Genomic DNA, 27,717 nt, shown 5'->3' with positions numbered 1-27,717 from the left:
TCCTCTCTCCTTGCAGATCCTGGGCAGGAGGAGACGCTTGCCTCTGACGGTGTCTTCTTCACGCGACCCTTACAGCCGTTTCTCTCTGGTAGGTTTCAGCCCAGGACCCCGAGCCCTCGCTCAGGGACACCGGGTGGGGCGTGCAGGGGAGTCCTTGCGTAGCGACACTAGGGAGAAGGACCAAGAAGGACTGCCGCTTTCTGGGGCCTTTCGCCCTGAGCATCCGGCCTGGGCCTTGCTCAACCCCAGGGCGCGGGGCGGCAGGCCGTGCCTTTCGCTGGGGAACGGGAAGGCAGAGCGAAGGGGCTGCCAGAGCCCCAGGCCTTGTCCTCACCGCCGCAGAGCTCGCCTCCAGCCTGCGCTGTTATCAGGGCAGAGACTTGTTGCATTTGCAGCTTGCCCTTGACCGGTTTATGGCGGCCGCATCACCCCCAGTGCCTGCTGCTGGCCGGAGCCCGGACACGTGCTTAAGGAACTAGGGGCGGGAGAGGGAACCCGACAACAGTGAGGGCTGGCTGGGTATTGGAATCCTCCAGCCTGGGTATTGGAATCCACCAGCACGGTAATGGACAAATGCCCCTGCTTTTGCGGGGACGGGGGTGAAGGATTGGCCCTGCGCTCCAGTTTTCACCCGGCCACAGATCCAGGCCTTCTTGGCGATGCAGGCCTATTCTCTTCTTCTGGCCTCCTTTCTTCATGCTTCGGGTGCTTTGTTTACTTGGCCAGCTTTGGGTGTTGAGAGTAAGGAAGGGCTGGAATTTTCCCTAGAGACCTCCTGGGAGCTCTGTGTTTGCCGCCTTCCCTTGTGACCTGCTGCTCTCCGGGGGCCCGCGCGGGGAGGAAGAGGTGGCCTGTGGGCGGCGAGCGACGCAAGCTGCAATTAGGGCCCCGGGAGAGCCGGCGGGGGCGAGCGGGCGGGCTGGGACTTGTCTCGTGGAGGAATTATATGGCAAAACATGGCTTTTTAACCGGCTAAAATGGAGGGGTGGCCTCCAAAAAGGACCTTTTTACCTGAACCAAAAGCTGTGGTTCATTGGCTCATTTCTAATGATTTATATGCGCCGGGAGGAGGTGGGGGTGGGAAGGCTGTCCACCAGCGGAGGCGCTGGACCCGAGGTTGGGATGGAAAGGACGAAGAGTCAGCGACTGTTACCCTTTACCATTCTGTTTTTTATTATTATTTAAAAATTTTTAATGTTTATTTATTTTTGAGAGAGAGCATGAGCCGGGGCGGAGCAGAGAGAGAGGGAGACAGAATCTGAAGCAGGCTCCAGAGCCCCACGTGGGGCCGAACCCACAAGCCCAGGAGATCATGGCGTGAGCTGAAGTCCCAGGCTTAACCGACTGAGCCACCCAGGCACCCCAACCCTGTTTATCATTCTTTTTCCTTGCAGCCACCACTCAGATCTTGGCACAGACCTGCATATATAATAGAGAACATTTTCTTCTAATTTCTTATAACTCCTATTAAGGAAAAAAATTTAAAGCACTTTTCTCCAGCAAGATCTGAAAGAAAATATGTACTGGCTTCAGTCTCTAAACTGTAGTTTCTGAAGTTTCCAAAATTAATTTAGAAGGTTTGTCTGAACAACTAATCTGTATATAGCAACCGTTTCTGGGTTTTTCCTTCCCACCCTTACTGGATTCTATATACAAGGATCTTAAACCAGCTAGATGTAACGGAGAAAACATGAGTATTTTGTGTCTGTGTTCAACAAGAAAAGATGTGGTATTCATCAGATTCTGCTCAAAATGCAGGACGTGTGTGGATTTCTTTGTAAGACCATCCATTTGTGGAGACAATTGCACTAGGTGACTATTTTTTCTTTAGCACCGGTGAGAAAACTGCAGATGTACTCTGCAAAATAATCACTAAATGTAGTTCCTACAGATGGGGTACAATATTTTGGGCAGGAAAAATAGCTATAGAACAAAATAGTTGTCACATAGTTGTCTTCCAAATTCAAGTACTTTATACCAACTTAGAGCCTTACAAACTCAATTACTTAACATACACAGTTACTAAATGAGGTGTTGTTCCTTAGTCCACTGCAGATGTGAAACAAAAAAGGAGACTGGAAAGCAGGGCACGGTTTGAAATAGTTAAATAGGTACAGTGGACCTGACAATCTAGCATAAAAAGTAAAGAGAAAACTAAAATAATAATGGGTTACTATTATAAGTGATTGTTGCACTGAAGAAAGGGCTTTGTTGAGACCTGTACTCTCTCTCTGTTTAAGAAGTCAGGGCAGAATATTTTGTGTCCTAAGTTGCCACAGAATTGGCAAACAATTACTGAAGTTTATTTCAGTAACTTTTGCCATTTTAGTTATCCAGAAAATGCCCCTGATTATCTGACGTCACAGATAAATTTGGTGTTACCAGATGGAGTTTTCCAACAGATTTTCCTTTCTTTTTCTTTCTTTCTTTTTTTTAATAACTGGAACAAAATTACAATTCAAAGGCTGATATTCTCCTAATGTGACTCCCTGGAAGGAAAATGTATTAAGCGTGTACCTGCCTTCCAGTTAGCTTCCAAGGTGCACTAAGCGGAATTGAGAGTAATATTTCTGAAGATTTTACGTAAACATTCATCACCCTTTTCCTATCACTGTATGGATGTCCAGTACACTGTAACAGGTTTTAAGTGAGGCTTAAAGTAGAAGAACCATTCCCTATCTTCAAAGAGTGATAATAACCATTAGCAGTAGGAATTATATTCATGACTGGCCATTAATTCTTTTAGACCAAGCTTACATATGGGTTAATATGGGACCCTAATTCCGTTTACATAGTTACATATAAATTCTTTATGAGGGGAATGGAAACAAGTAGGCTAATCTAAATGTAAATATTCATGTCTTTCAGCCAATAAATGAACAGCCACAAGACAAAATTGTTGCAACTTGTTAAATACTAGCACAGAATCACAGGCTGAAGAGAAGGACCCAAATTCTTATGGCTTCATGGAAATTTTTGTTTTAATGAAATTCTCTATTAAGCAGGCTACATGGTTCTTTAAATAGATTTTGTGTTGGAGAATGTCATTAGGGTAGTTTTCAACCATGCCATAGTTCAGAATTGCAACAGTAACATTTTATGGATTATTCCCATCTGGGTTTCACATGTGGGTGTATGTATAATGTTTTGATTCTTTTCTTACAGGGCACAATGGCAAGTCTTAAGGAAAAACTGATTGCACCAGTGGCAAAAGAAGAGGCAGCCATCCCAAACAATAAGATCACTGTAGTGGGTGTTGGACAAGTTGGTATGGCATGTGCCATCAGCATTCTGGGAAAGGTACATTTCAAGAACACCATGCATGATAATTTCAGCTTGTGTATACAGTCTCTTTAGGCACTTCATGATTTTATTGTATCTTTTAAAAGATTTTTTTTCCTGAACAATTTTAAATAAGTTATAGACCTTATGGCACTTCACCTTTAAATACATGAACATGCATTTACTGAGAATGCTTTCCTTTTGTGACCACCATAGAATTACTATACTCAGGGATGTTAACATTGATACAATACTGTTATCTACTGCATAGTATTTGGAGTTAAAATTCTCCCAACTGTTTTATAGCTTCTTACAGTTGTTTTCACCCCAATCCCAAATCATATATTTTATATACTTGACATGTCTCTTCACTCTTCTTTAGTTTGGAACTGTTACTCAGCTTTCTTTGTCTTATCACTGACAATTTTGCAGAGTGCAAGTCAGTTTTGTAGAATGCCCATCAGTTTATGTTGGTCTGATGTTTCCTTGTAATTAGGTTCAGGTTAAATTTTGGGGTTATCATTAGGTGACGTCATCTTCTTCTTGGGGCATCACACACATCAGCACGTGACGATCAGCTAGTCTTATCACTGGAAGTGCCCAAGATGCCCTGGTTTGAAGTGATGAGTACAAGATTTCTCCATTGCAGAGGTCCCTTTACCCTACATAATTAATAAATAATCTGCACAGGACTTGGTGAGGTTATAGAAATAACCTTCTAAGTCCTTCAGAGTACATTTCCTAATAGGACATAAATTCTCGCATAATCAATACGGTTATCGGCATCAGGAGATTTAACACTGATGTCATACTGTTAGCACCTTCCACCCCTGCAGACTTTTCCCTATATACCTCCATAGACGTCTGGCTTCCCGTATATATACTCCAGGTAGGTCAGGCCATTGCTTTTTTTAGTCTCCAAGGACTTTTGAGGAAAGCGGTCTTTTCTTATTCACCTCACTGGATTGATTCCTTGAGCTTTCTGAAGGCTGCCTTAAATGTAGGAACCCTGCCCTCCCTAAAAAATGCTGCTTTGCCTTCAGTAGAGTACACTGTCCCTTTGTGTTATATCTGAAGGCTGCCCGAACAACCCTAGCCAAGTATGTTTCTGTTGCAAAGCTTAAATTCTCAAGGAACAATTGTATGCATTATCAAAGAAAACAACTAAAATATGTAGTACACACCAATGAAGGTTTTCTGCTTTTATACTTTTCTAGGTAGTATTGACTTGGTGCCTGTTATTAGGATGGCTGCTTCCCAAATTGCAGGGAATTGAAGCAATCACAGTTTAGTGCTCACTGTTCATGCCAGTTAAAATGAAAAATATTCCAGCTTACATGTCTTTTAAAACATTTATCAAATATGTACCATACTGAAAGTATTTTCATAAAACCCCTCATTTTAAACAACAGCCTCAGAATGGGAGTTGTTCATATCCTGTTTTCAGATGAGGCGGCTGAGGTATAAAGAGATCAAGCAGCCTGCCTGCTGTCACAGAGCCGAAAGGTAGAGGTGTGTTTGTGTTTTGTTTTTTAATTTAAGTAAACTCTACCCTCAACGTGGGGCTCGAACCCTCGACACGGAGATCAGAGTCACATGGTGCACCGCCTTAGAGAACACAAGTTGCCCCAGTAGAGATGTATTTTGAACACGGGCTCTGGACTCTTGACCATAGCGCCTCCAGTTTCTTTTTATTCTGTGCTAGTATGTAGGCAGTTAAGAACATAAAGGTGTTAGTAAAATACGAGCTAAAGATGTTTCTTTCCTCCTGCTGATCGCAAAATTTGGACTTTTTGGGAAACAGCATCTGAGCCATCATTCCATGAAAAGTACCTCTGGTTTTCATTGCAAACTTAAAATCCCCTTCAGTCAATAGCTTGTGACTGTTTGCAGTTATGTAACACTTTGGCCCAGTTCTAGTGCTTGGGAGAACAGCCCCAGCTGCTAACACAGTAGGAGTCTTCTAATTTCAATGCTACGAAGGAGTGGCTGCCTTTATTCAGAGACCATTTTACTAATTAAAAATGTTTAAATCTCATTTTAGTGGATGAGGATTAAAGTGCTTCAGAATTAGGATTCATAGTTGGTAAGGATTATAAGTGCCACTAATTTAATAGATGAAAAGAACGGTGCCTACTCTGTCAGGGGTTCATATATGACTTCATTTACTCCTCAAAAGCTGGTGGGGCATTGCCATCTCTGTATTACAGTTGGAAAGAAACAAACTAGAAAGGTAAGCCACTTGGTTAAGATCACACAGAGATAGTAAGTTCCTGATCCGGTTTTGAGTCCATCCCTGGACTGGTGTGCTTTACAGAGAATACGCATTGCTTTCTCCCCAGGAAGTGAGCCAAGCTGCGGCATCAGAGATAGAGAGGTGAGGAGGCCCACACCTTTGCTAGGCCTGAGAAGGCAACTGAGGCTCCCTAGTACAGTGTCCCATTACCACCAAAAACTCAAGTTATTTTTTGCTTCTTTTGCTCACTTTCCCCATCTTCATTGCCTTTATATTAAATGTAGTAAGCTTTGATAAAAATTGTAGCTTCTGTACTTGAACTTTCCAGTAGCTTCACAGGACACAGGATACAGTTCTCAAAATCTGAAACTTCACAGAGCAAGTTGGTGGAGAGCACACACATCTCCAGGGGGTACCATTCACACACTGTTAGCAACACTTTTCCCATCTCTGAGTTTATCATTTACCATCTGTCATCTTTCTCCAAAATACCATGCTCATTTCTAACACCCTTTTCCAGGAGTGCCTGGGTGGCTCAGTTGGTTAGATGTCTGACTTCTGCATAGGTCATGATCTCATAGTTTGTGAGTTTGAGCCCCACATTGGGCTCTATCTATGCTGGCAGCTCAGAGCCTGGAGCCTGCTTTGGATCCTGTGTCTCCCTCTCTCTCTGCCCTTTCCCCACTCTCTCTCTCTCAAAAATAAATGAACATTAAAAAAGAGAGAGAGAGAAAAAAAAAAAAACATTTTCCTTCCATTTTCTGTCAGCTGGAATGTTCTACCCTAGACCATCAATGTTGACTTCTTCCTTTTTGATATGCCTTTGTAGGCAGGCAGTCCCTGACTATCCAATATCAAGTTAACTTCCTTCCCAGAAACTTTATTTTATTCATTTATTTTTAAATAATGATCCTAATTCATCAACTACAGTAAATTTTTTTTAACATTTGTTTATTTTTGAGAGACAGAGTGTGCATGGGGGATGGACAGAGAAAAAGGGAGACACAGAATCTGAAGCAGGCTCTAGGCTCTGAGCTGTCAGCACAGAGCCTGGCGTGGGGCTCGAACCCACAAGCTGTGAGATCATGACATGAGCTGAAGTTGGACACTTAACTGACTGAGCCACCCAGGTGCCCCCCTCTTCGTAGAAACTTTAACATCACCCTTCCTTATGGTCTTTTTTAAATGTTTTTATTTGTTTTATTTATTTTGAGAGAGAGAGAGAGAAACATGAGAGCGCCTGCAAGCTTGAACGGGGGAGGAGCAGAGAGAATTCAGAGCAGGCTTCCCACCATCGTGGAGTGAGGCTGGATCTCACTGTGAGATCATGACCTGAGCTGAAAGAGCCACCCAAGCATCCCTGCCTTATGGTCTTTATAGAACTTCACCCTCTGTTAGAAATCATCTCAAATTATTTGCTTAGTTCCTGTTCCCTTTCTGAGATATTCCATGAGAGAAGCGACTTTGCTGAATTTGTTCATTACTGTGTTCCTAATTAGTAGAATAATGTCTGGCACATTTAGTAATAAGTATGTATTACACAAAAATAAATGTTTCTGCTATTCCTAGTAATCACTTACATTTTGTCAAGTTTCAATCGTAGCTTTTCCTTTTCCATGGCTTCTATTGCCAAATAGAACTCCTGCCCTACTGCCAATCACAGGCTCTCCATGTTAGCTGCCAAGGGGAGGCTGTGAATATTAACTGCATCATGTTGTCAGGGTCTTGGAGAACTTTCATTCCACGCAAGGTTATCATAAACCCTTAGCCTCAGTGTTCAGCTGCCGTGGAGTATCTTTCCTCACTTACAGTCAGCTAGCCGTGTTCTGGTGGTACAGCTACGGCCTGAGAAGTCTCCTAGGAGCAATGCAGTTACAGGCCTATTGTGAAGTAGTTTTAAGAGAACAGGACTTGACTTAAAAGTAGGACATCATTGGGGCGCCTGGGTGGCTCAGTCGGTTAAGCGGCCAACTTTGGCTCAGGTCATGATCTCGTGGTCTGTGAGTTCGAGCCCTGCGTCTGGCTCTGTGCTGACAGCTCAGAGCCTGGAGCCTGTTTCGGATTCTGTGTCTCCCTCTCTCTGACCCTCCCCCGTTCATGCTTTGTCTCTGTCACAAAAATAAATAAACGTTAAAAAAAAAAAAAAAAGTAGGACATCATTAAAATTTGGTACTTGTATTAGACCGATGAATAACATAGACTGAAAGCCCAGAAAAGGGCCCAAGCAGTATTTACTAATATAATATAAGTGGCATTCCACGAATTACTGAATAAATGGTGCTTGTCCATTTAGTTCATTATTTGGAAAAAGTTATACCTTTTCCTCCCACAAAATTTCATGCAGATTAAGCACTTGAATGTAAAAATGCAACCATCAAATACCAAGGCATTGATGGCAAGTAATTTATTGGCTAAGAAGGTCAAGAGGCAAATATGGCCACCTCTGTCCACACAGGACTTTAGATTAAAAGGTATTTTTGTTGTATGTTAAACAAAGGGTCAGATTCATCAGTGATGTTCTTGCCTTCTACCTGACCTGTTCCCTTAATAAGATTACTGCTTTCGCAATTAAGCCTTGCTATTTCAAACTATTTTAAATATGTTAACAGCTTAAGTGAATTCATAGGCTTTATATTACAGGTTATTCCCTGCTTTTTGAAAGCTCCTGTTCCGCCATTTTGCTTTTACTGAAAGACCTCCATTAGTAGCTGTTTTCGCTAACCAAACGAAATCCCAAGAGGGAAACCCTTTTACCTCAAAAAGGTAAAAAAGTAAAAAGCAGTCAGTTTATTTTGTTACAGAGGCAGCACACACCCCAAGCAGTGAGTGACCCCACCAAGCTCCTTCTCTGGGAACCACACCCACTCAGCATCTCAGCCTCAAGCTGCTCAGCTTTGAACTGAGCATCTATGCTGTACCTCAATTGAATTCTGTGCATCTGAGCAAAATGTGTCCTGAGGTATCATAAAAGCTTAAGAGAGGCTATTTTGGGATTTGAGAATTCTCAAAATTTCCCCATATAAGTTAATGGTAATTGCTTCTGTTTTATGCCGTTTCTGCTTACAAAAGTGTTGATAGAATATTCTACTTTATGATAGCGGGGGAAACCTGTGTATGAACACAGAAGGAGATTTATTTCAGTCCAACAAGTGTCGGTACTTAGTCACATATCTTCTGTTTTGCCTGCCCCCACACTCGGAGGATATTCAGTCGTGCAGATGCAGCTAAATTCAGTGCTACGATTATTTTTTTCAAGTGTTGCATCTCTTCCTTCCTTGCCAGCTGAGGATGAGCTTCTCAGCCAGTTCTCTACACCCACTGGCTGAAACAAAAGACAGGATCTGAGATCCTGTGACATCCTTTTCCACTTAAGCCCGAAATTGTTTTGCCATGCTGACTTTAGCAGCACACATGTGGTGTTACTAAAATAAAAGTGATATTCCGAGTGCTTAGTACTTTGACAGAATATTATGGCTATTATTAATTTATAATGTATTGATTTAAGGTTTAAAAAACACAAATGAGGGTTTGTGGGATCTTGTCAGAGGCTGCAGAGGAACAAAACCATTTAAAAAGTATCAAAACCTATTTTTAAATAAAACTTGCTACCAATCAATGCCAGTATTTGATAGATGTGGAAATGAGAATATAGTTACTCAGTAATCCCCAATTCACAAAATGGTTACTTCATAAATTTGCAAGTCAATCTGTTGCTTGGAATTAACACATTGGGAGGTTCAAGTCTCAGAAACCCTCACAAGCAAGGCTATTATAACTCACTTCTTGAGGCTAGCAAGCCACTGGGATTCTAGAGACTGCACGGTGCTCATTTGTTGGCTTCTACAGGGAGCAGGACCTGCTTTGACTGGTAAACTAAAGGAGGTCAAGTTTTCTTACTGGTTTCTCCCTCTGCTGGCCAGCCCTCCAGACTCCCTGAGTTCCACCCTGGACTACTCTACCTTTCCCTTCAACGTTTATTTATTTTTGGGACAGAGAGAGACAGAGCATGAACGGGGGAGGGGCAGAGAGAGAGGGAGACACAGAATCAGAAACAGGCTCCAGGCTCTGAGCCATCATCAGCCCAGAGCCCGACGCGGGGCTCGAACTCCCGGACCGAGAGATCGTGACCTGGCTGAAGTCAGATGCTTAACCGACTGCGCCACCCAGGCGCCCCTCTACCTTTCCCTTCAAAGTGCTTTCTGAACCCAATTACCTACCCTTTTCACTATCAACACCCCTCTCCTGTATATGTGATGACACTATCCTTAGAAGCAGTATCTGCATTTTTAAGTGGGCTTCAGTCTTGATATATCATATTAAGCTAATTCTTTTGCTAACAGCCCTGAAGACAGTAAAGGCAAGGACTCTAGTTAATTTTGGTGGGAGGGATAACTACTTTTTACAAAGGTTTCACAAATTTGAAAGCTGAAAGGTTGTTTGGATACATCTAGACTGACAACCTCCCCCCTCCTTACATTTCCAAGAAGAGATCAAGTTCTTACTAAAGTAAATATCATACATGATTGATAAAAGGATAACCCAAGGCTTTGTTTTCTCCCATTCTTCATGTAAAGATATAGAGAACATGTAAACATAAAACATGTTACATATAAAACATTTTATGGAATATAAAATTATGACACTGGATCAAGATTAGATAGTATATTTGTTGACTTAGACTTTTATTTTGAATGAGTAGCAGAGGATGACAATTGGAATAGAAAACAAGAGAGCTTAGAGAGTGGGGAAGTTTGGGTTGATCACAGGAGAATCTGCTCCTCCTGGACCCTCCCATCCATAGGATGCCTCTTCCTTTCCCCATCATGACAGGTCAGTTCAAGACAACCTGGGGAGTTCAGGCTCCAACCAGGGCTTCAAATTCTACTCTATGCTCAAATTATTGATGGTTTGAACCAAATTTTTCCTCTGAAAAACCCTCCAAACTGGAGGTGACTTTAGGGATGGACACTGCCCAGGGTTGTTTCTGGGTCTGGGTGAATCTTCACCACCCCTCATTAATGGGAAGTCTTGTATATTCTAAGACTACTGTTTAACTGTTGGTTTCGTGAGGAATCTTTGTCTACATATGCTTAAAGTGATTTGTATCATGGTAATTGAATCCTAGTTGAGTACTAGAAGGTAAAATTTAGAAAAATCAATGTTTTAAATCTTAATAATCATAATTCAAGACTTTTTCATGCAGTTTAAAGAGCACGCCTAACTCCATGGTAGAATTCTCAGGGTTTTTAGACACTTGGTACTTAGCCATTTAAAAGGTCCCTGTTGCGCCTCTGCTGAGGTGCCCTCAAATGGCTTAGGGTTATAACGCCTGTTCTTGTGTTTCTAGTCTCTGGCTGATGAACTTGCCCTTGTGGATGTTTTGGAAGATAAACTCAAAGGAGAAATGATGGATCTGCAACATGGGAGCTTATTTCTTCAGACACCTAAAATTGTGGCAGATAAAGGTAGTTGCATTTCATGCCCAAAGTGATCTAATAATAGATGCCCTTACTCTAATATAAAATTACTCTTCTATACTGCTGAATCTAGTGTTGGTGGTTTTTCTTTCCTTCTCAGTTCAATTCATCCTCAAGGACAAATGCAAGTATTACCTCTATGAATTCTTCCCACATGATTTCCACACATCTGATGCATAACATTTTAGGAAATTGTATCATAATGCTTGTTTATGTGTATCTGAGAACAAGAATGTTTTAGACCCCCAAAAATATGTGCACAGAGTAATTGGAGTGCTTTGAAGAAGCAAAATAAAATTAATATTCTGTCCCTGTTCTGGGTTAACACATGTATGCAGTGACATTGCCACCATAGCAGTATCTAAAGACAGAAATGTGGGCCTCAAAATAATTTCTATTACTAATAGCTGCTCTTCATTGAATTACTAGTGTCTGGGTACTGTGAATTTTTTGAATATCACATTTTACCTCATTTTCCCAACCAGCCTATGAGAGATAGATCTTATTACCTTCTTGTTATAAGAGGAAACTGATAAAAATATTAATAATCTTCAAAAGTCACATAGCAATACAGTTTATGATGTGACTCAACCATAGCTATTGAATCTAATGATCACAATCAGGTCAAAATGTCTACATTTTGGGAAGTGTGGCACACTTCCTTGAGGACGAAAATATTCTCCAGAGAAACACAGCTGCTAAAAGTGAATAGGCTTCCTCAAAATATTGAGTATTAGAAATTAGTTTCCAGCCAACGACAAATTAGTTTCTCTGCCTTCCTTCCCCTTCATAGATTGGATTAACATTACAAACCTAAAAGTGTCCTTAAGTCCCTTTTTTTGTTGGAGGGCTGCCTTGAACTTTGGACTCGCTGTTCCTGTTTTATCAAATTACTAGCAATCTAATATTCTCTAAAGTCAACAGCAGCATTTTGAATTTGTTAGCCAGAAACATAATTTAAGGCCTTCTTTATTTCCCCGGTCCGTTCTCCGAGCCAGTTGGATTGCTTCTACATAGCTCAAAGAGGAAGAAGTCATTTCTCTTGAGCATCGGACTTCAAATCCTTAAAATATTGAATTCTTGCATACATAATTCTTATATAAGTTCTAGAAGCTTCTGTATGTTCAGTTTCTAGAGTATCTCATATATGATGTATTTTGATGCAGAATTGTATTAAAGTACCTTCTCTTTTTCCTCCTCTTCTTCAAGATTACTCTGTGACTGCGAATTCTAAGATTGTGGTGGTAACCGCAGGAGTCCGCCAGCAGGAGGGGGAGAGCCGGCTCAACCTGGTGCAGAGGAATGTTAATGTCTTCAAATTCATTATTCCTCAGATAGTCAAGTACAGTCCTGATTGTATCATAATTGTGGTCTCCAATCCAGGTATTTTATTACAGTGATGTCTTCAGGTTCATTCCTGTTAAGTTAAATGTCTTGGGGTTTTGTTTTATTTTGTTTTTTGGCTTAAAAAAATATGTTCTAGTATTTGACTAGCAGAATCAATTCTTGAAGTAATACTTGTGTCTTCTGTTATTGACCACAAAAGACTAGTGTTTTCAAAACAAATGGCAGAGTCCGAGGCCAAATGTTTAAAACTGTGAGAAGAGTTCTGTATAAAACAGTTGCATCTGTTTCTTTCATCAGAGTTTGTTGCAGCGTCTAGAAGCTTTTTAAATTTTCTAGGAAGATTATCCTGGGATTTGTAATGAAACATTGAAAGGTGGCTTCTATTTGTAAGAAATATTTTAGCATATTTGACCTTCTGCTGGCCAAAAAGTGTGTTCTAGTGGCATTGAATTTGAGAGTAGCTTAAAAGCCATTAGTCAGTCTAATTTTAAAGGTAGAAATAGACTATCTTAATGGACAAATACATGCTAATGCCAAATGTTACTTGCTTTTTTCGTTAAATCAACATTTGCAAAGTAAACATTAAAACTTCTGGTTAGAGAGAACTAAAACTTCTGGTTAGAAAGAATTGCATTATTTCATCTCAATAGTCAGAAGCCACTCTCTGTTTCACACTTGTGTCTATAATTTGCCACCAAACATACTGTTTATTGGTGAGCATAGTAGATACATTGATAAAATGATAAAACCAATGGTTTCTGACAGTTCACGTTGAGAAAGATTGTGAATAAGAACCAGGGGAATCCTTATGGCTTAGGGAATATTGAGACTTGGGAATCAGCAAGGATAGAGATTCTATTAGTATTATTGTCGGCAATCCTGGATGGGGGTTACTAAATAGCTCACTCTTATATATGAAACTTGTTGCAAGTACATAGTGGCAGGTAGGCTTGGAACAGGAGTAGCAGATAGCTGGCACTCAGGAAGTTGCTGTATCCTGTGCCTAACGCAGACATTATTAACTGGTTATACAACTTTCCAGGTATAGCTTCAAAGTCTTAACTCTCCAGAGAGTTACTCCCACCCAATCAAAGTTGCCAAGGAAGAGTTTATAATATCCCATCCAAAATGACCTTAAAATATCATAACCAAGGTCTATATATGTGTGGAGGTGGAGATTGCAAGATTAACCTCTTGCCTTCCTTGTGTGCACATTTTATCCTTTTGACAGCTTAGCCTGTAAGGGCTGTGCTCCTGTCTAGACCAGCAAGTTTTACTCTACGAAGTCTCAGGGCTGTGCCACATCAGGATAGAAGTTCTATCCTAGACGTCCTTTCATTAAATACTACAAAATGTAAATCCCTTGTATTATCACAATTGCTTACTGATTAGTATTTTGTGCCCAGGAAAATGTGTAGTAGTGTGTCTTAGTAATTTAGTAACCCATGGTTTTTGGGTTACGATGACATTTATTACTGTCATGGAACATTACAATCGGAAGAAATTTATGGGACGATCTGGTTCTCTCTTACCTCCATTATCCCCCAACTCGGTAAAGTCCATGTTCACATCTTTCTGGCTGCATCTCAGTTGAAGGCTGGAAAAGTTGGGGAGGAGGAAGCTCCTCCCCATAATTGATGTAGCAGTTGAAATCAGTTTTGATTTAGTCACGTATTTTTTTAAACCTTTTAGTGGATATTCTTACATACGTTACCTGGAAGCTAAGTGGACTGCCCAAACACCGTGTGATTGGAAGCGGGTGTAATCTGGATTCTGCTAGATTTCGTTATCTTATGGCTGAAAAACTTGGCATTCATCCCAGCAGCTGCCATGGATGGATTTTGGGAGAACATGGCGACTCAAGTGGTAAAGAAAAAATCCATAATATTCTTATGTGTACTTATGGTATTATTCTTGCCATTCTGAATTTTTTGTTTTTCAGTTTAATTTTTCTATTATTTTCACATACTTCATGTTACAAATAAGTAATTTGTGGGAGAATATTTTGATAGTGACTAGGTAAATATGTATACATTCCTCATCAGTTTTTTGCCTGCTAAGTTTAATATTCATTGATAATTCTTTATTAAATAAATTGTTACTATAATTGTCAGATACAATATTCAATCATTCCTTCTCTATTTATTATGTTCTACTGTAAAAGAGAGCTTTATCTTCCCCAGTTATGTATTCATTTACTTATATAGATGTGAACTCATATTTTTTTATTTTATTCCACAAATGTTCTCTTGCTGTCATCGTAATGCAGAAATTGTCCCAGATTAGGCAAGTAACAGGCTCTTCAAACTGGCTCCTGTGTCTTTTTGACATATCCCAGCATTTTTTGAGCACTTCTTTGTGTCTGGGACAGTAAAGTGCACCATATTGGTGTTATACTTATTGGTGCTATACCTCCCTGTTCCCTGCATGTGCCGTGTTTCCTTCGAAGAGGAATGGTGTTTAGAAACCAAGATCTCCTAGGTTTGCTCATGATCCTGGTATGTCTCTGCTTCTAGGTCCTTTCAGTGGACAGAGGTGTTATATCCATTATTTTTATTGAAGGGGGAATAAATGGGTAACAAAAGCTTTTACATAACCAGTGTACTATTCTATAGGGTAAAATAAATCTTGCTTTAAATTAAACCTGATTTGGGGGCACCTGGTTGACTTTGTCGGTAGAGCATCCAACTCTTGATCTTGACCCTGAGGTCGTGAGTTCAAGCTCCACAGTAGGCATGGAGCCTACTTGAAAAAAAAGAAATGAGGGAAAAAAATGAAATCTGATTTTTAATAAGTCATTAATAACTGTCATTTAAGTAGTAAAAGATCATTTGGTAAATATCTCAAATATGTTTTTAGGAATTTAAAAAGAATTGTTGGACATAAATTAATCATTATAAAAAGACCAACATTAAAGTTATATTGCACTCCAATTCTTTTATAATGCTTTTTTTGAAACAGTTAAAAAAAACATTTCTTTAAGTTAATATTTCTCCTTTCATTTAAGTTAATAATTCTGTTCCATGGGATACAGAAATATTAAATAAATAGGGCTGGTTCAGTCAGAAAAGCATCCAACTCTTGATCTCAGGGTCATGAGACCTGAGTTCAAGCCCTGCATTGAGCTCCACTCTGGATGTGGTGCCTACCATATATATATATATATGTGTGTGTGTGTGTGTGTATGTGTATACACACACGTGTCTATGTATATGGCATATACATGTGTGTATATATACATATACATACGTATATGTATCTAAAATATATCTAAAATTTAGATATATCTAAAATTAAAAATATCTAAAATTTAAAAATAGGGGTGCCTGGGTGGCTCAGTTGGTTGAGTGTCCGACTCTTGGTTCAGCTCAGGTCATGATCTCACAGTCCGTGAGTTTGAGCCCCACATTAGACTCTGTGCTGACAGTGCAGAGCCTGCTTAGTATTCTCTCTCTCTCTCTGCCTCTCTGCCCCTCCTCCCCTGCTCACTTTCTCTGTCTCTCTCAAAATAAATAAACTTAAAAAAATTTTTAATTAAAAATTTAAAAAATAGTAAAATAAAATTTAAAAATAAACTTAAAACATTTTTAAATGAATTGATATTTCTATTCCAAACAATTTGATGTAAAAACACTTATGAACAATTCTGATTTTATCTTATAACTTTTAAGCCTATTAAACTAAAATACATTGTGTAGGCTAATGGTGTAAAACTGTAAGTGTCCACAATACTTTAATACTGATGATTGTCTTTATTTTACTACATTCATATCTGTCCTATATGCAAGGAACTATTTTCTCCCTAAAAGGTTAAGGTATAAATTTTCTTTTGAATTTAGTGAGAGTATAATGTGATTTTAGTTAAGCATTTGCTTTGGTGTAAGAATTTGGACTTGTGACTGTTGTATTTGTGCTTTTTTATATAATCATGCTAATTATTATTCAGGCATCTTGTACCACTTCATTCGAGAGTTCCTTATATCCAAGGATTTGCTTGAATTTACAGCCTATATAAAAAACTCTCTAGTGTACAGTGAAAATTCAATCAATGCTAGTTATTATACTGTGTGGTTATTAGAACCACACATCTAGAAGTGATAGTATGTGTCCTACAGTTTAAGGCTTGCATCATAATGAAGAAGATAAGGCAAAGCAGGAGTAGTGGCTTATTAAAGATCCTTCAGCAGTTAGTGGCATATCCAAAAGTAGAATCATGTCTTCTGACTCCTATCCAGTCTTCTATTCACTCATCACTGTCATTTTTTCTGAAACGCTTTTTTTTTTCTATTTCCACATTGGACCTGTATTATGTACAACCCTGACATTGATTATGTAGATTTCATAGTTTCATCAAAAGCCATGAGAGTACCTTAGTTTTCCCAAGAATTAGCCTGAGTTCACAGAAGTGGTGGACTTAAAAGGGAGTCTTGTTTGGGCATGGGTAGCTTTGCCCTTCATAGCTAGTTTTAGCCATACTAGACTTCACCCATGCTTTTGCTCATATTTCCTGAGTTTACAGTGCTCTCCTCCAAAGGTCCCTGAGGAACCATACTTATTTCTCAAGCTCCTCTTCAAATGCTTATTTTTTGTAGCCCCCTTTTTTTAATGTTTATTTTTGAGCAGGGGAGGGGCAGAGAGAGAGGGGGACAGACGATCCGAAGTGGGCTCTACACTGACAGCAGAGAGCCAGATGTGGGGCTCGAACTCACGAACCATGAGATGAGCCAGAGTCGGATGCTCAACCAGCAGCCACCCAGGCATCCCTTTGCAGCCCTTTCTGACACCCTTTACCCTTAAATTAAAGCAGACTCTTATGTTTTATTATCCTTTCTCCATACTTCCGTGATAGCTCATCCCATTGCTTTACTTTCCTTTACCTGCTTCTCCCAGTAAATTCTGAGCTTGTCGACATCACAGAACACGTCCTCATTCATTTTTGTTCATCTACCTCTTTAATATAATATATACTTTTGGCTGGGTAAAGGTAAGGCTGGCACAGGTAAGGGTGTTCTTACGCATCAAGCCCTCCAAAAGATGTAGTCAGTCACTGATAGACCTTTGCTGTGCCTCTGGAGGCATTCCTGGAACTATTTGATCCAGTTAGGACCAGAAAAATTCACTGTGGTTACATGGAGTTTCGTTCGAGGGATGGACTAAAGTTGGGACATGAAAAGAGATAATTAGAGTATATTTGGACCTTATCATAGGATTTTTTTTAAACTTTGCTCCAGAAGAAAGAGGTTTATTATGTAAGAAAAATAAGTAGGAAGTTAACAATTTCTCAAATCTAAAGTTTAGGGTAGTCCTGAACTGAAACCCATTGTGATTTCACAAACCTAGAGGGAGGCAAGGAGTTTCATATTCTCTGTAAGTAATGACACAATAATTCTGTGTTGCACCAAAATGGTTGAAAGTTGAAATGTCAAATGTGTGGCTGTTTGAAAGCACATGTCTGCCTTTGGGGGAAAGTTTACCGGGCCAGTTGTCTTGGGAGCAGTTTCAGGGGGAATTCACTAACTTGCCTCTGAGGTGAAATCTGAGCTAAGAGAAGAAAAGAGGTTTTAAAATAGTGTCAGAAATCTATGAAATGTTTATCCTTTTTCTCCAGTGGCTGTTTGGAGTGGAGTGAATGTGGCAGGCGTTTCTCTGCAGGAACTGAACCCGGAAATGGGAACAGACAATGACAGTGAAAATTGGAAGGAAGTGCATAAGATGGTGGTTGAAAGGTAAGTAGAGAGGGGTTGATTTAAAATGGTTAGTTTCATCTTTATTCAGATAAAATTAAGCTGCCATATAAGTCCCCCTAGGGAAAGCAAATATTTTTCTGGAGAAATTCTGTTCTATAGGGAACAGGAGCAAAATGTGGAATTAACAAGTGAGAAGGGAGAAAGGCTTCCCAATTGTCTCTTATCGATAAATAACGTTGGCTTTACCTAGAACCTGGACACTGTCTTGTCATTGCCTAAAATGAATGCTTTCTGATTGATTGCTAAAAGTATGAAAGCTGTGCTGTATTTACCTTTCCACACTTAACTAAAGAGGTCTCCCTCTTTTATCTCTCTCTCTCTCTCTTTTTTTTTTTTTTTAACTAACCATCTTCCCTTCTGTGACCTTCATGCTTATAAAATAAGGTTTCATTCTGGAATAGAGTAAAGGATTATGGGCTTGGATTCAAATCACGACACTGGCACTAACTACAGTCTTGCACAAGCCATTTAACTTTGAAGTTAAATCTCAGTTTTGTCCCCTGTAAAGTCATATGGTAATAGAATTATTATAAAAATTGAGTCACAAACACATACATAACACTGGTGAGCATTTAATAAATGTTGGCTGTTATTATTTGCAGAGAATTGCTTCAAGACTTTCTCAAACATGGAATTGTTTTGCTTAATTTAAATGTAATGATTTTTTTTTTGGAGGAAAAGATTATTTAAAACTGTGAAAAGATTATTTAAAACTTAGCATTTCAGTTAACGTAATCCCTTTATTTTACAAATGAAAAAACTGGGACTCACCCTGGTAATATAACTTGCACAAGGTCTCCTAGCCAGTGATCGCATTAAATGCCAGTTTCCTAAATTCTAATCTTGGTTACTCCTGCTACACCATGACCAGAGCCATTGTGGGTTTCAAGGTGTAAATTTTAAGCTCAGAAAATTGCCAAGCAAGGTATTGTCTTCACTGTGCTGTTACCTTAGTTAGTCATAGTATTCTAGGTGACAGTAAGTGGGACCTCAAAATCAAGGTATATTTTGTCCTTGGAATATGAAGGTCCTTTTATTTTCATTGTTTCCTGATTTCCTTAATAACTTTGGGAATATTTATGTTTATGAATATGAAAACTTGTTGGAAAAAATATTTTTACCACTGTGACTTTGTAAATATTCATGCATATAATAAGCTGTTTAAATTTATCGAAACATTCATATAAGAGCCTTCTAGGTAGTGTTTATAACTTTAAACATTTTTACATGTATGTTAAGTCATTTAACAAACTTGTAAAATAGATACCATTGTTATCTTCATTTTATAGAAGAGGACACTGAGATAAGAAAGGTTTACTGAAGATTGCACAGTTAATAAGAGACAGAGCAGAAGCCAAATCCAGAGTCCAGTTTCAGTAGTTATTAAGTCTGATTTCAGTGATCTCTTTATGATTCTTTCTTTCCTTAGTGCCTATGAAGTCATCAAGCTAAAAGGATATACCAACTGGGCTATTGGATTAAGTGTGGCTGATCTCATTGAATCCATGTTGAAAAATCTATCCAGGATTCATCCAGTGTCAACAATGGTGAAGGTAAGAGAAACTAACAAATATAATATAATTTTTAGTATTATATTCTATGAATAGATTTATTTAAAGAAGGACAAGATAGTCTCTGATTTTTTCTGAATCTCAAAAGTTTTATGGAAATTTCTCTTTTTTTCCCGTTGTTATTAAATATTAACTGTGAATCTTTTTTGACACATTCTCAAAATGTATAATAGCTCAAGTTGACATATTAATCTATAGATTGCCTTTGCAGTATCTGATACCTTAGCAAATTTAGTTCAGTTTAAAAGCTATGATATACCTCAGTAGAAAATGATTATTTTTCAATGAAATTAAGATTGTATTAAAACATTGTGTGACTTAACTGATTCATTTTCCACAAGTTAGTGGCAGGGGTGAAAACATAAGAGGAAAATGCAGTAGATTAAAAGAAATATGCAAAAGAGAAAGATATAGAAGTATTTAGTGGTAAAATGTGGTATCAGGTGTTTGTGGTTTTTTTAAATACTATAGCAAAACTTTAAAATAAGTATGGCAAAAATTTGATAACTCCATTCAGACTTGGAGTGCATGTTTGGAATTTGTTTATCTCTATTTTGATGTATGTTCAAAAATGTGTTTTTATTTATTTTTTAAATGTTTATTTATTTTGAGAGAGAGAGAGAGTGTGAGTGGAGGAGGGGCAGAAAGAGGAGGGAGAACCCCAAGCAGGCTCCGTGCCACCAGCACAGAGCCCAACACAAGTTTCAATCTCACAAACTGTGAGATCATGACCTCGAGCCAAAATCAAGAATCAGATGCTTAACTGACTGAGCCACCCAAGTACCCTGTCTATACAAAAATTTTGGAATTAAAAGTTTAAAAAATAGGATCACCTGGCTGGCTCAGTTGGGAGAGCATGTGACTCTTGATCTTGGGATTGTGAGTTCGAACCCCACGTTGGGTGTAGAGATTAAATAAATAAACTTTTTTTAAAAAGTTTAAAAATATATATAAAAGTAACTTGTTTGATATAATTAAATAATCTAGTTAGTTATATGGTTAAATTAACCCTGTGAATAAATTGATTGCTTTATAGAAACTGATAAAGTATTTTGGAAATTGTACTATTTTTTAAGCAACTCTTGGATGGTGCAGAAATCTTGCCTCTGAGTGGCTTCCAATTACTTATTGGAATTAAGGGGCTTCCAATTACTTCCAATTACTTATTCTTGGTCAGCTATCATCTGAAATTCCTGAACTAAATAATTTTTAAAAATTTAGGATTTCATGAAAAGCAGCCCATTAAGAAACACATTAGAGTGCAATTTAATGTGAAGACATATATGAAATTTTATTAAAGTATATCTAAGCAGAGAGGGATGTGTCAATAAATGTAATAAAGTACTTACTACTTTCTTAGAAATTTCTAGTTTTATCCTTTATTTTGTGTATTCTTTGTATAAAATCAAATTCAAAATGTAAGTATTTAGAAAATATAGGCCTGTAAGTGTTGAAAATTAAAGGATGAACTTGTGTTTATCTTAATTCTTACATTTCTTTCTGTTTAAACATAGGATCTGTGATCATTCTTATCTGTGGTTTCATTTCTTAGTCTGTATTTCTCTTGTTCTGGCAGGGAATGTATGGGATTGAGAATGAAGTCTTCCTGAGCCTCCCATGCATCCTGAACGCTAGGGGATTAACCAGTGTTATCAACCAGAAGCTGAAGGATGATGAGGTGGCTCAGCTCAAGAAAAGTGCCGATACTTTGTGGGACATCCAGAAAGACCTAAAAGACCTGTGACTTCTGGCTTCTAAGCTATAGAAATTTAAAACTACAATGTGATTGACTGTGAGCCTTTAGTTTTTCATCCGTATACATGGATCACAGTTTGCTTTTATCCTGCTAAATATGTGAATCTGGGCTCACAAAATCAAAGCCCATGCTTGGTTTAGTGCTTGCAATATGAGCCCTTGAACAAATAAAATTATCTTAGTGTGCTTCTGTTTCTGGGATTATTTCTTTAGTGACTTCTGAAAGATTTCAGTCAATATTTCAAATAATTCTTCCCCCCTCATAAAATTTCCTAAATTTGATCATCTCACTCCATTTTCTACATTTGTTCCTCCAAACAGCATGCTCTTTGTTACAATATATGACATGATTTTGTTACTGTCATCTTAAGAATATGATTACCCTTTTATTTTTAAAGACATAATTTTTTTAGAGCAATTTTAAGTTTACAACAAAATTGAGAGGAAGGTATAGTGATTTCCTGGATAGATGATTCCGGACTGCTGTGCATTGTATGATGGTTAACAGGATCCCTAGCATTTGCCTGTGAGATGCTGGTAACCCATCCCTCCCCCTAGTTGTGTCAAACCCAAATGTCTGCAGACATGCTAAATGTCCCCTGGGGAGCACAAAATCACTGCTCTAAAGTATCTGGATCCTCATTGTATAAATGAGGAAACTGAAATATCGGTACACAGATGGGCACTCAGCTACTAAGTAGCAAAGAGTTGGGATTCAACCCACGTATTATAGCTTCTTAATCCCTCCCTGATCACAGTGTACTATACTGCAGTAAATACTAGTTACTGTTACATTTTTATATCTTTAGGGTTTATAAAATAATCTCAAAATCATTCTCACATTTAATATTCCAGCATGTTATGAAGGTATTCTGTATTACAGAAAGGTAGACAAGGAGTTAAGTTCCTTTGCCAGTCACATTTCCAAAGTGAGTCAATCTTGGTATAATGATCATAAAGATGTAAGAAGAAAGGTGTTAGAAGGTGAGGGAGAGACAGTAAAGTATTCCCCAAACTGAGAAGATACTTTGAGACCAGAAAACAAAGGCAGTGACTTTATACAGTTTATACAGTTTTATTCAGGGTGACTTACTATTGGGGGGGGGGGCGCTCCAAGCAGAGGATGATCCACAGCAGCTGCATAACCATTCTTTGTAAGATCTGGACCTTAGTCCTCTGATTTAATAGAGCAAGGGGACACACAAGAGCATTGTAGGGAGATCAAAGGGTTCACACACACACCTACCTTTAGTTAGGTCTTGTGGTACCACCTGTGCTTCAGGAAGGGGAAAGACATTGTTATCTTTAACAGATTCGTGGGGGACCAAAACAAGCCTCCCCCATTCTGGACCTGGCAGGCATTTCTGAGGTACGTATATTAATCTCCAAGGGGCCTGGAACTTAGAACCCCAAGAGAGGTCATTGAGTGAACATGAACAAGATGGAGGGCCTAATTTGGAGTCAGAATTGTCAGCACTCCTACAAAAGTTACACATTGTTCCAGTTTCTATGTGAATGCTGAATTTGTAATAAGCCAGAAGTTTCCAAGCTTAGACTTCATGGATCGGTTTAAAAATTTAATTTTGTGGAGTGCCTGGCTCAGTCAGTGGAGTGTGTGACCCTTGATCTCAAGGTTGTGAGTTCAAGCCCCACGTTGAGGGTAGAATTTGCCCTCACATGAGTACGTGTGTTGAGTGACGTAGGGCATCTCGACATGTTTGCCAACTTTTTATTTTGCCAAATAAGGATGTGGAGGAAAAAAAATATAACCATATAATCTCACCATCATACAGACAAACAGACATTTCAATGCCAAAAGAATGGAAAGGCCATAATCTCAAATTTATCAACTGTCATGGACCACGAACAGAAAGGCAAAACCATTGGGATGCAGAGCCAAAAGCAGGAAGGAGTCTCGGTCCTTGGTTTTCATAGAGATGTTATACCAGCTATGCACTGTCTGCTTCAAAACTGCTTTTACATTAGAAGTAAATAAACTCCTAGCACTGTTATTTTGGGTATCTCTTTTCGGCTAGCCAAAGCTCATTCTTAATGACAAACTCTGTAAGACTTTATTGGAAACAGGCAGTGTACATGTTAGCAAATAACTTTGTATCTAATGGAGATAGGCACAAATAATAGCAAAACAAGGTGCTTTATTTTTTACTTTTTTATTTAAAAAAAAATTTATGTTTATTTATTTTTGAGAGAGACAGAAACAGAGTGCAAGCAGGGGAGGGGCAGAGAGGAGGACACAGAATCTGAAGCAGGATCCAGGCTCCAAGCTGTCAGCATAGAGCCTGATGCGGCTCAAACACACAAACTGTGAGATCATGACCTGGGGCGAAGTCAGATGCTTAGCTGATTGAGCCACCCAAGTGCCCCAAGGTGCTTTATTTTTTAAAATATTTATTTTGAGAGACAGAGAGAGACAATGAGCAGGGGAAGGGTGGAGAGAGAGAATCCCAAGCAGGCTGTGCTGTCAGCACACAGCCCGACTCGGGACTCAATTCCACGAGCTGCGAAATTCTATCCTGAGCCGAAATCAAGAATCAGATGCTTAACTGACTGAGTCACCCAGGCATCCCAAAATAAGGTACTTTAAATCAAGAAAAAAAAAAAAAAAAAAACTGAGTTCTCACTTGTTCGACTGGGGTACTTCAGTTATTTTCTTATTCTCTGGGGAAATATGGAAAATGGAACTGCTAATATTCTCTAGGAATAGAGTAACAAGTAGTTAATACATGGGTTCAGATATTCCAGAGGTCAATATCCAAAATGCAAAACTCACCACTGTTTGGGACCAACATAGTATACTCATAAAGGAAATGTTATCCCATATAATTTTAACATTGGAGGTACCCGTGTTGCAAGTTATTTTACGAAGGAGAAACTGAGACCCAAGTACGAACCTGATTTGCCTAAATGCAACCAGGTTAGTTTGTGGATTTATTGGCTAGTACTTCTTCAAACCGGCCAAAACCAAATACAAAAGAGGAGGGAGAATTTATTGGTGTACCTCACTGAAAAGCCTAAAAGTAGAACTGACCTTAAGCAAGACTTTATTTAGAAACAACAAAAGAAAGGTCACCAGAATTACCAAACTTCTCTCCAACTCCCTGCTTAATTCTTGTCTCCTTTGTATATTTAGATTCTCAGGTTCTGCGGTGAATTGTTTATAACAACTTCAATCTCATATCCTCTTGTGTTCAGCTTTCCTAGAAACTCCAGAAAAATATCTCATTGCATCCTGTTTATCTCACTGATTAAACGCACATTCTTGAAACTATCTCCATGGCCTGGGAGGGACACTGTTCTTACTGACTAATAACTTGATTTTTCTGGAGCCAAATAACTGAGAAAGGTAGAGGGGGTGGGTCCCAGCAGAAATTTAAGTTACCAGACACTGTGAGAAATAACATGCTAGTTGAAACAATAACAACAACAGCAACAAAAACAATAAATGTCTTTCAATCTTGACATTCCAATTTCTGATCCTTTCCATTCCCCCATTTTACTGCCTAGCATTACTGTCCCCCAAATACCTACATAATAACTGCTTTCAATTTTATCTGGATTCTGCCTTAAGTGAAGTTTTTTACACCAAATGTAGACCTTTTGAGGGGAAAACCACTACATTTTGCTTCCTAGAATCTGGCTTAACTTGGTTCCTGTTATTGAAACTCCCACATAGAAACACTAGTCATGGGGCGCCTGGGTGGCTCAGTCAGTTGAGCATCCGACTCAGCTCAGGTCATGATCTCACAGTTTGTGAGTTCGAGTCCCGCATCAGGCTCTGTGCTGACAGCTTGCTCAGAGCCTGCAGCCTGCTTCAGATTCTGTGTCTCCTTCTCTCTCTCTGCCTCTCCCCTGCTCATGCTCGGTCTCTCTCTGTCTCTCAAAAATAAATAAATGTTAAAAAAAAATTTTTTTTTTCTTTTTTTTTTTTTTTAATTTTTTTTTTTCAACGTTTATTTATTTTTGGGACAGAGAGAGACAGAGCATGAACGGGGGAGGGGCAGAGAGAGAGGGAGACACAGAATCGGAAACAGGCTCCAGGCTCTGAGCCATCAGCCCAGAGCCCGACGCGGGGCTCGAACTCACGGACTGCGAGATCGTGACCTGGCTGAAGTCGGACGCTTAACCGACTGCGCCACCCAGGCGCCCCAAAAAAAAATTTTAAAAGAAAGAAAGAAATACTACTCATTACTTTCGAAAGCTGAGAGACGAGAGGAAAGTAGGAATCTTGTATCTAGTTTTGGAGCAAGCAGGTCTATGTGAACATAATTAAGCAGAGAATTAAAAGGGGAAGTCATAAAACACTAAGTCAGCCAATAAACAAATATTTACTCAGTGTTTGGTATAAATAACTCTTCTAGTTGTTGTGGGAAGTCAGAAGACACAGTCCATGTCTCCAGGAAAATAAAACCTTTAGAAGTGCAGTTATATGACATTTGTGTGTTGAGTACAGAACACAGAGTTATGCCTGTGTCCTAACATTACACTTACTGAGTCACGGCTCTTCTTCAAATCTTTGTGATCAGAATGTCAGATTCTTTTCTTAAAATGTAATGAATAGGGGCAGTTAGGTGGCTGTCAGTCAGTTAAGTGTCTGACTTCAGCTCAGGTCATGATCTCACGGTTCATGGGTTTGAGCCCCACATCAGGCTCTGTGCTGACAGCTCAGAGCCTGGAGCCTGCTTTGGATTCTGTGTCTCCCTCTCTCTGCCCTTCCCTCACTGGCTCTCTGTCTTTCTATCAAAAATGAATAAATGTTTTAAAAAATTTAATGTAATGAATAAAGATATAAATGAGATTACGTGTAGAAGATGTCTTTGTAAATGATAAAACCCAGGGTGCCTGGCTGGCTTAGTCAGAGGAGACCATGCAACTCTTTTTGTTTGTTTTTTACTTGTTTGTTTGTTTTCAGAGAAAGGGAGCTTTGGTGAGGGGCAGAGAGAGAATCCCAAGCAAGCTGTGTGCTGTCCATGCTGTCAATGCAAATCAAGAGTCAGACACTTAACCAACTGAGCCATCCAGGCACCCTGGAGCATGCAACTCTTGATCTTGGGATTATGAGTTCGAGCCTCATGTTAGGTGTAGAGATGACTTAAATAAATAACTTTAAATAAAGTATAAAACCCTACACAGGCACATTATTATGATAAAAGTACAGTGGTAAAATCCCAAGTGCCATGGCAGTTCTGAACAGTAAATCTTTGTGAACTGAAAGATGCTTTATGGGGATGATTTAGAAAAAGAAGATAGAGATATGCAGAAAGAGTTATGAATAACCCAATAGCATGATTGAAAAGGAATTGGTGTTTGTGCCTCACACTTTGAACTAGAACAATTTTTAAAGTGAATCAAATTTAAATGCAAAAAGAAAAAAATACATTAGTTATAATGTGTATATATACACATATGCATATATATGTGTATATACATAGACAAATTATATATGTATATGTATATATACAAATTATATATGTATACACATATACACAAATTATATATGTATATACATATACACATTACATATACATATGTACTACATTCCTTTATTACCTGGACCTTGGAAGCACCTTTAAAACTAAGTCTCCAAATCCAGAGTCATTAAAAAAAAAAAAAAAAAAAAAAAAAAAGACTTGTTCAATTCAACTACAGAAAAAAAAGAACTGCCTGCCTGGAAAAACAACATAAGAAAAGTCAAAAGGCAACAAAAAGCTGGAAGGAAAAATATCAACTCATAAACAGGCACAGGGTGAATCTCCCGATAAGGACTTCTTAGAAACTGAATTCTTAAATTCCATAGAAAAATAATTGAAGTTATATGAATAGACAGCACAGGTAAAAAGGAAGAAGATAAAAAATAAATAAATAAAAAGAAAGCAGATTACTATGAAATATGTGAAAAAAAATTCTCAACTTCTTTCATCAGAAATACAAGTTAAAAATATTTGGACATACAATCTTTTACCTAATAGAAATCCAAATGTTTGATAATATACTCTAATCCCATGCCTGTGGGGAATGGAGCTCATACATTGCTGCAAGGAGCATGAATTGATATAACCCTTATAGAGGGCAATGGAGCAATAGTTATCAAAATTTAAAAGCAAATGCTTTTCATTCAGAAATTTCATTTTGGGGAATGAATTCTACATGTTAGCATAAGAATGACATGATTGTATGTTTTAGTTTAGTTGGGCAGCATTGGTTATAATAGTACAAGACAGTTAACAATTGAAATGTCTATCAATAGAGGACTATTGAAGTATATCTACACACTCAGTAGAATA

General features: G+C 38.7%; 1 protein-coding gene across 1 annotated transcript; it reads left to right on the top strand.

Annotated features, from left to right (window-relative positions):
- Positions 1–14: 14 nt before the first annotated feature.
- Positions 15–21,601, top strand: LDHB (lactate dehydrogenase B). The gene is made up of 8 exons (XM_047066908.1): positions 15–88; positions 3,166–3,300; positions 10,866–10,983; positions 12,205–12,378; positions 14,035–14,208; positions 17,951–18,068; positions 19,519–19,642; positions 21,237–21,601. Exons 2-8 carry the CDS (start codon positions 3,172–3,174, stop codon positions 21,402–21,404), a joined length of 1,005 nt encoding a protein of 334 aa, XP_046922864.1. The 5' UTR covers positions 15–88; positions 3,166–3,171; the 3' UTR covers positions 21,405–21,601.
- Positions 21,602–27,717: the final 6,116 nt, after the last annotated feature.

This window comes from Lynx rufus, unplaced genomic scaffold (assembly GCF_022079265.1).
Source record: "Lynx rufus isolate CCGP_SWC_20201006 ecotype Redwood Valley unplaced genomic scaffold, mLynRuf1.p SCAF_7, whole genome shotgun sequence".
Classification (NCBI taxonomy): Eukaryota; Metazoa; Chordata; class Mammalia; order Carnivora; family Felidae; genus Lynx; species Lynx rufus.
The sequence above is the reverse complement of the archived record's forward strand: the minus strand, read 5'-3'. Positions and strand labels throughout refer to the sequence as shown.

Bases quoted from the DNA above. Each gene is read 5' to 3' on its own strand.
- LDHB (XM_047066908.1), top strand. From the start codon at position 3,172: ATGGCAAGTCTTAAGGAAAAACTGATTGCACCAGTGGCAAAAGAAGAG. The intron at 10,984-12,204 runs GTAGTTGCATTT...CTCTTCTTCAAG, and splicing joins TAAAATTGTGGCAGATAAAG to ATTACTCTGTGACTGCGAAT. The intron at 19,643-21,236 runs GTAAGAGAAACT...TTGTTCTGGCAG, and splicing joins CAGTGTCAACAATGGTGAAG to GGAATGTATGGGATTGAGAA.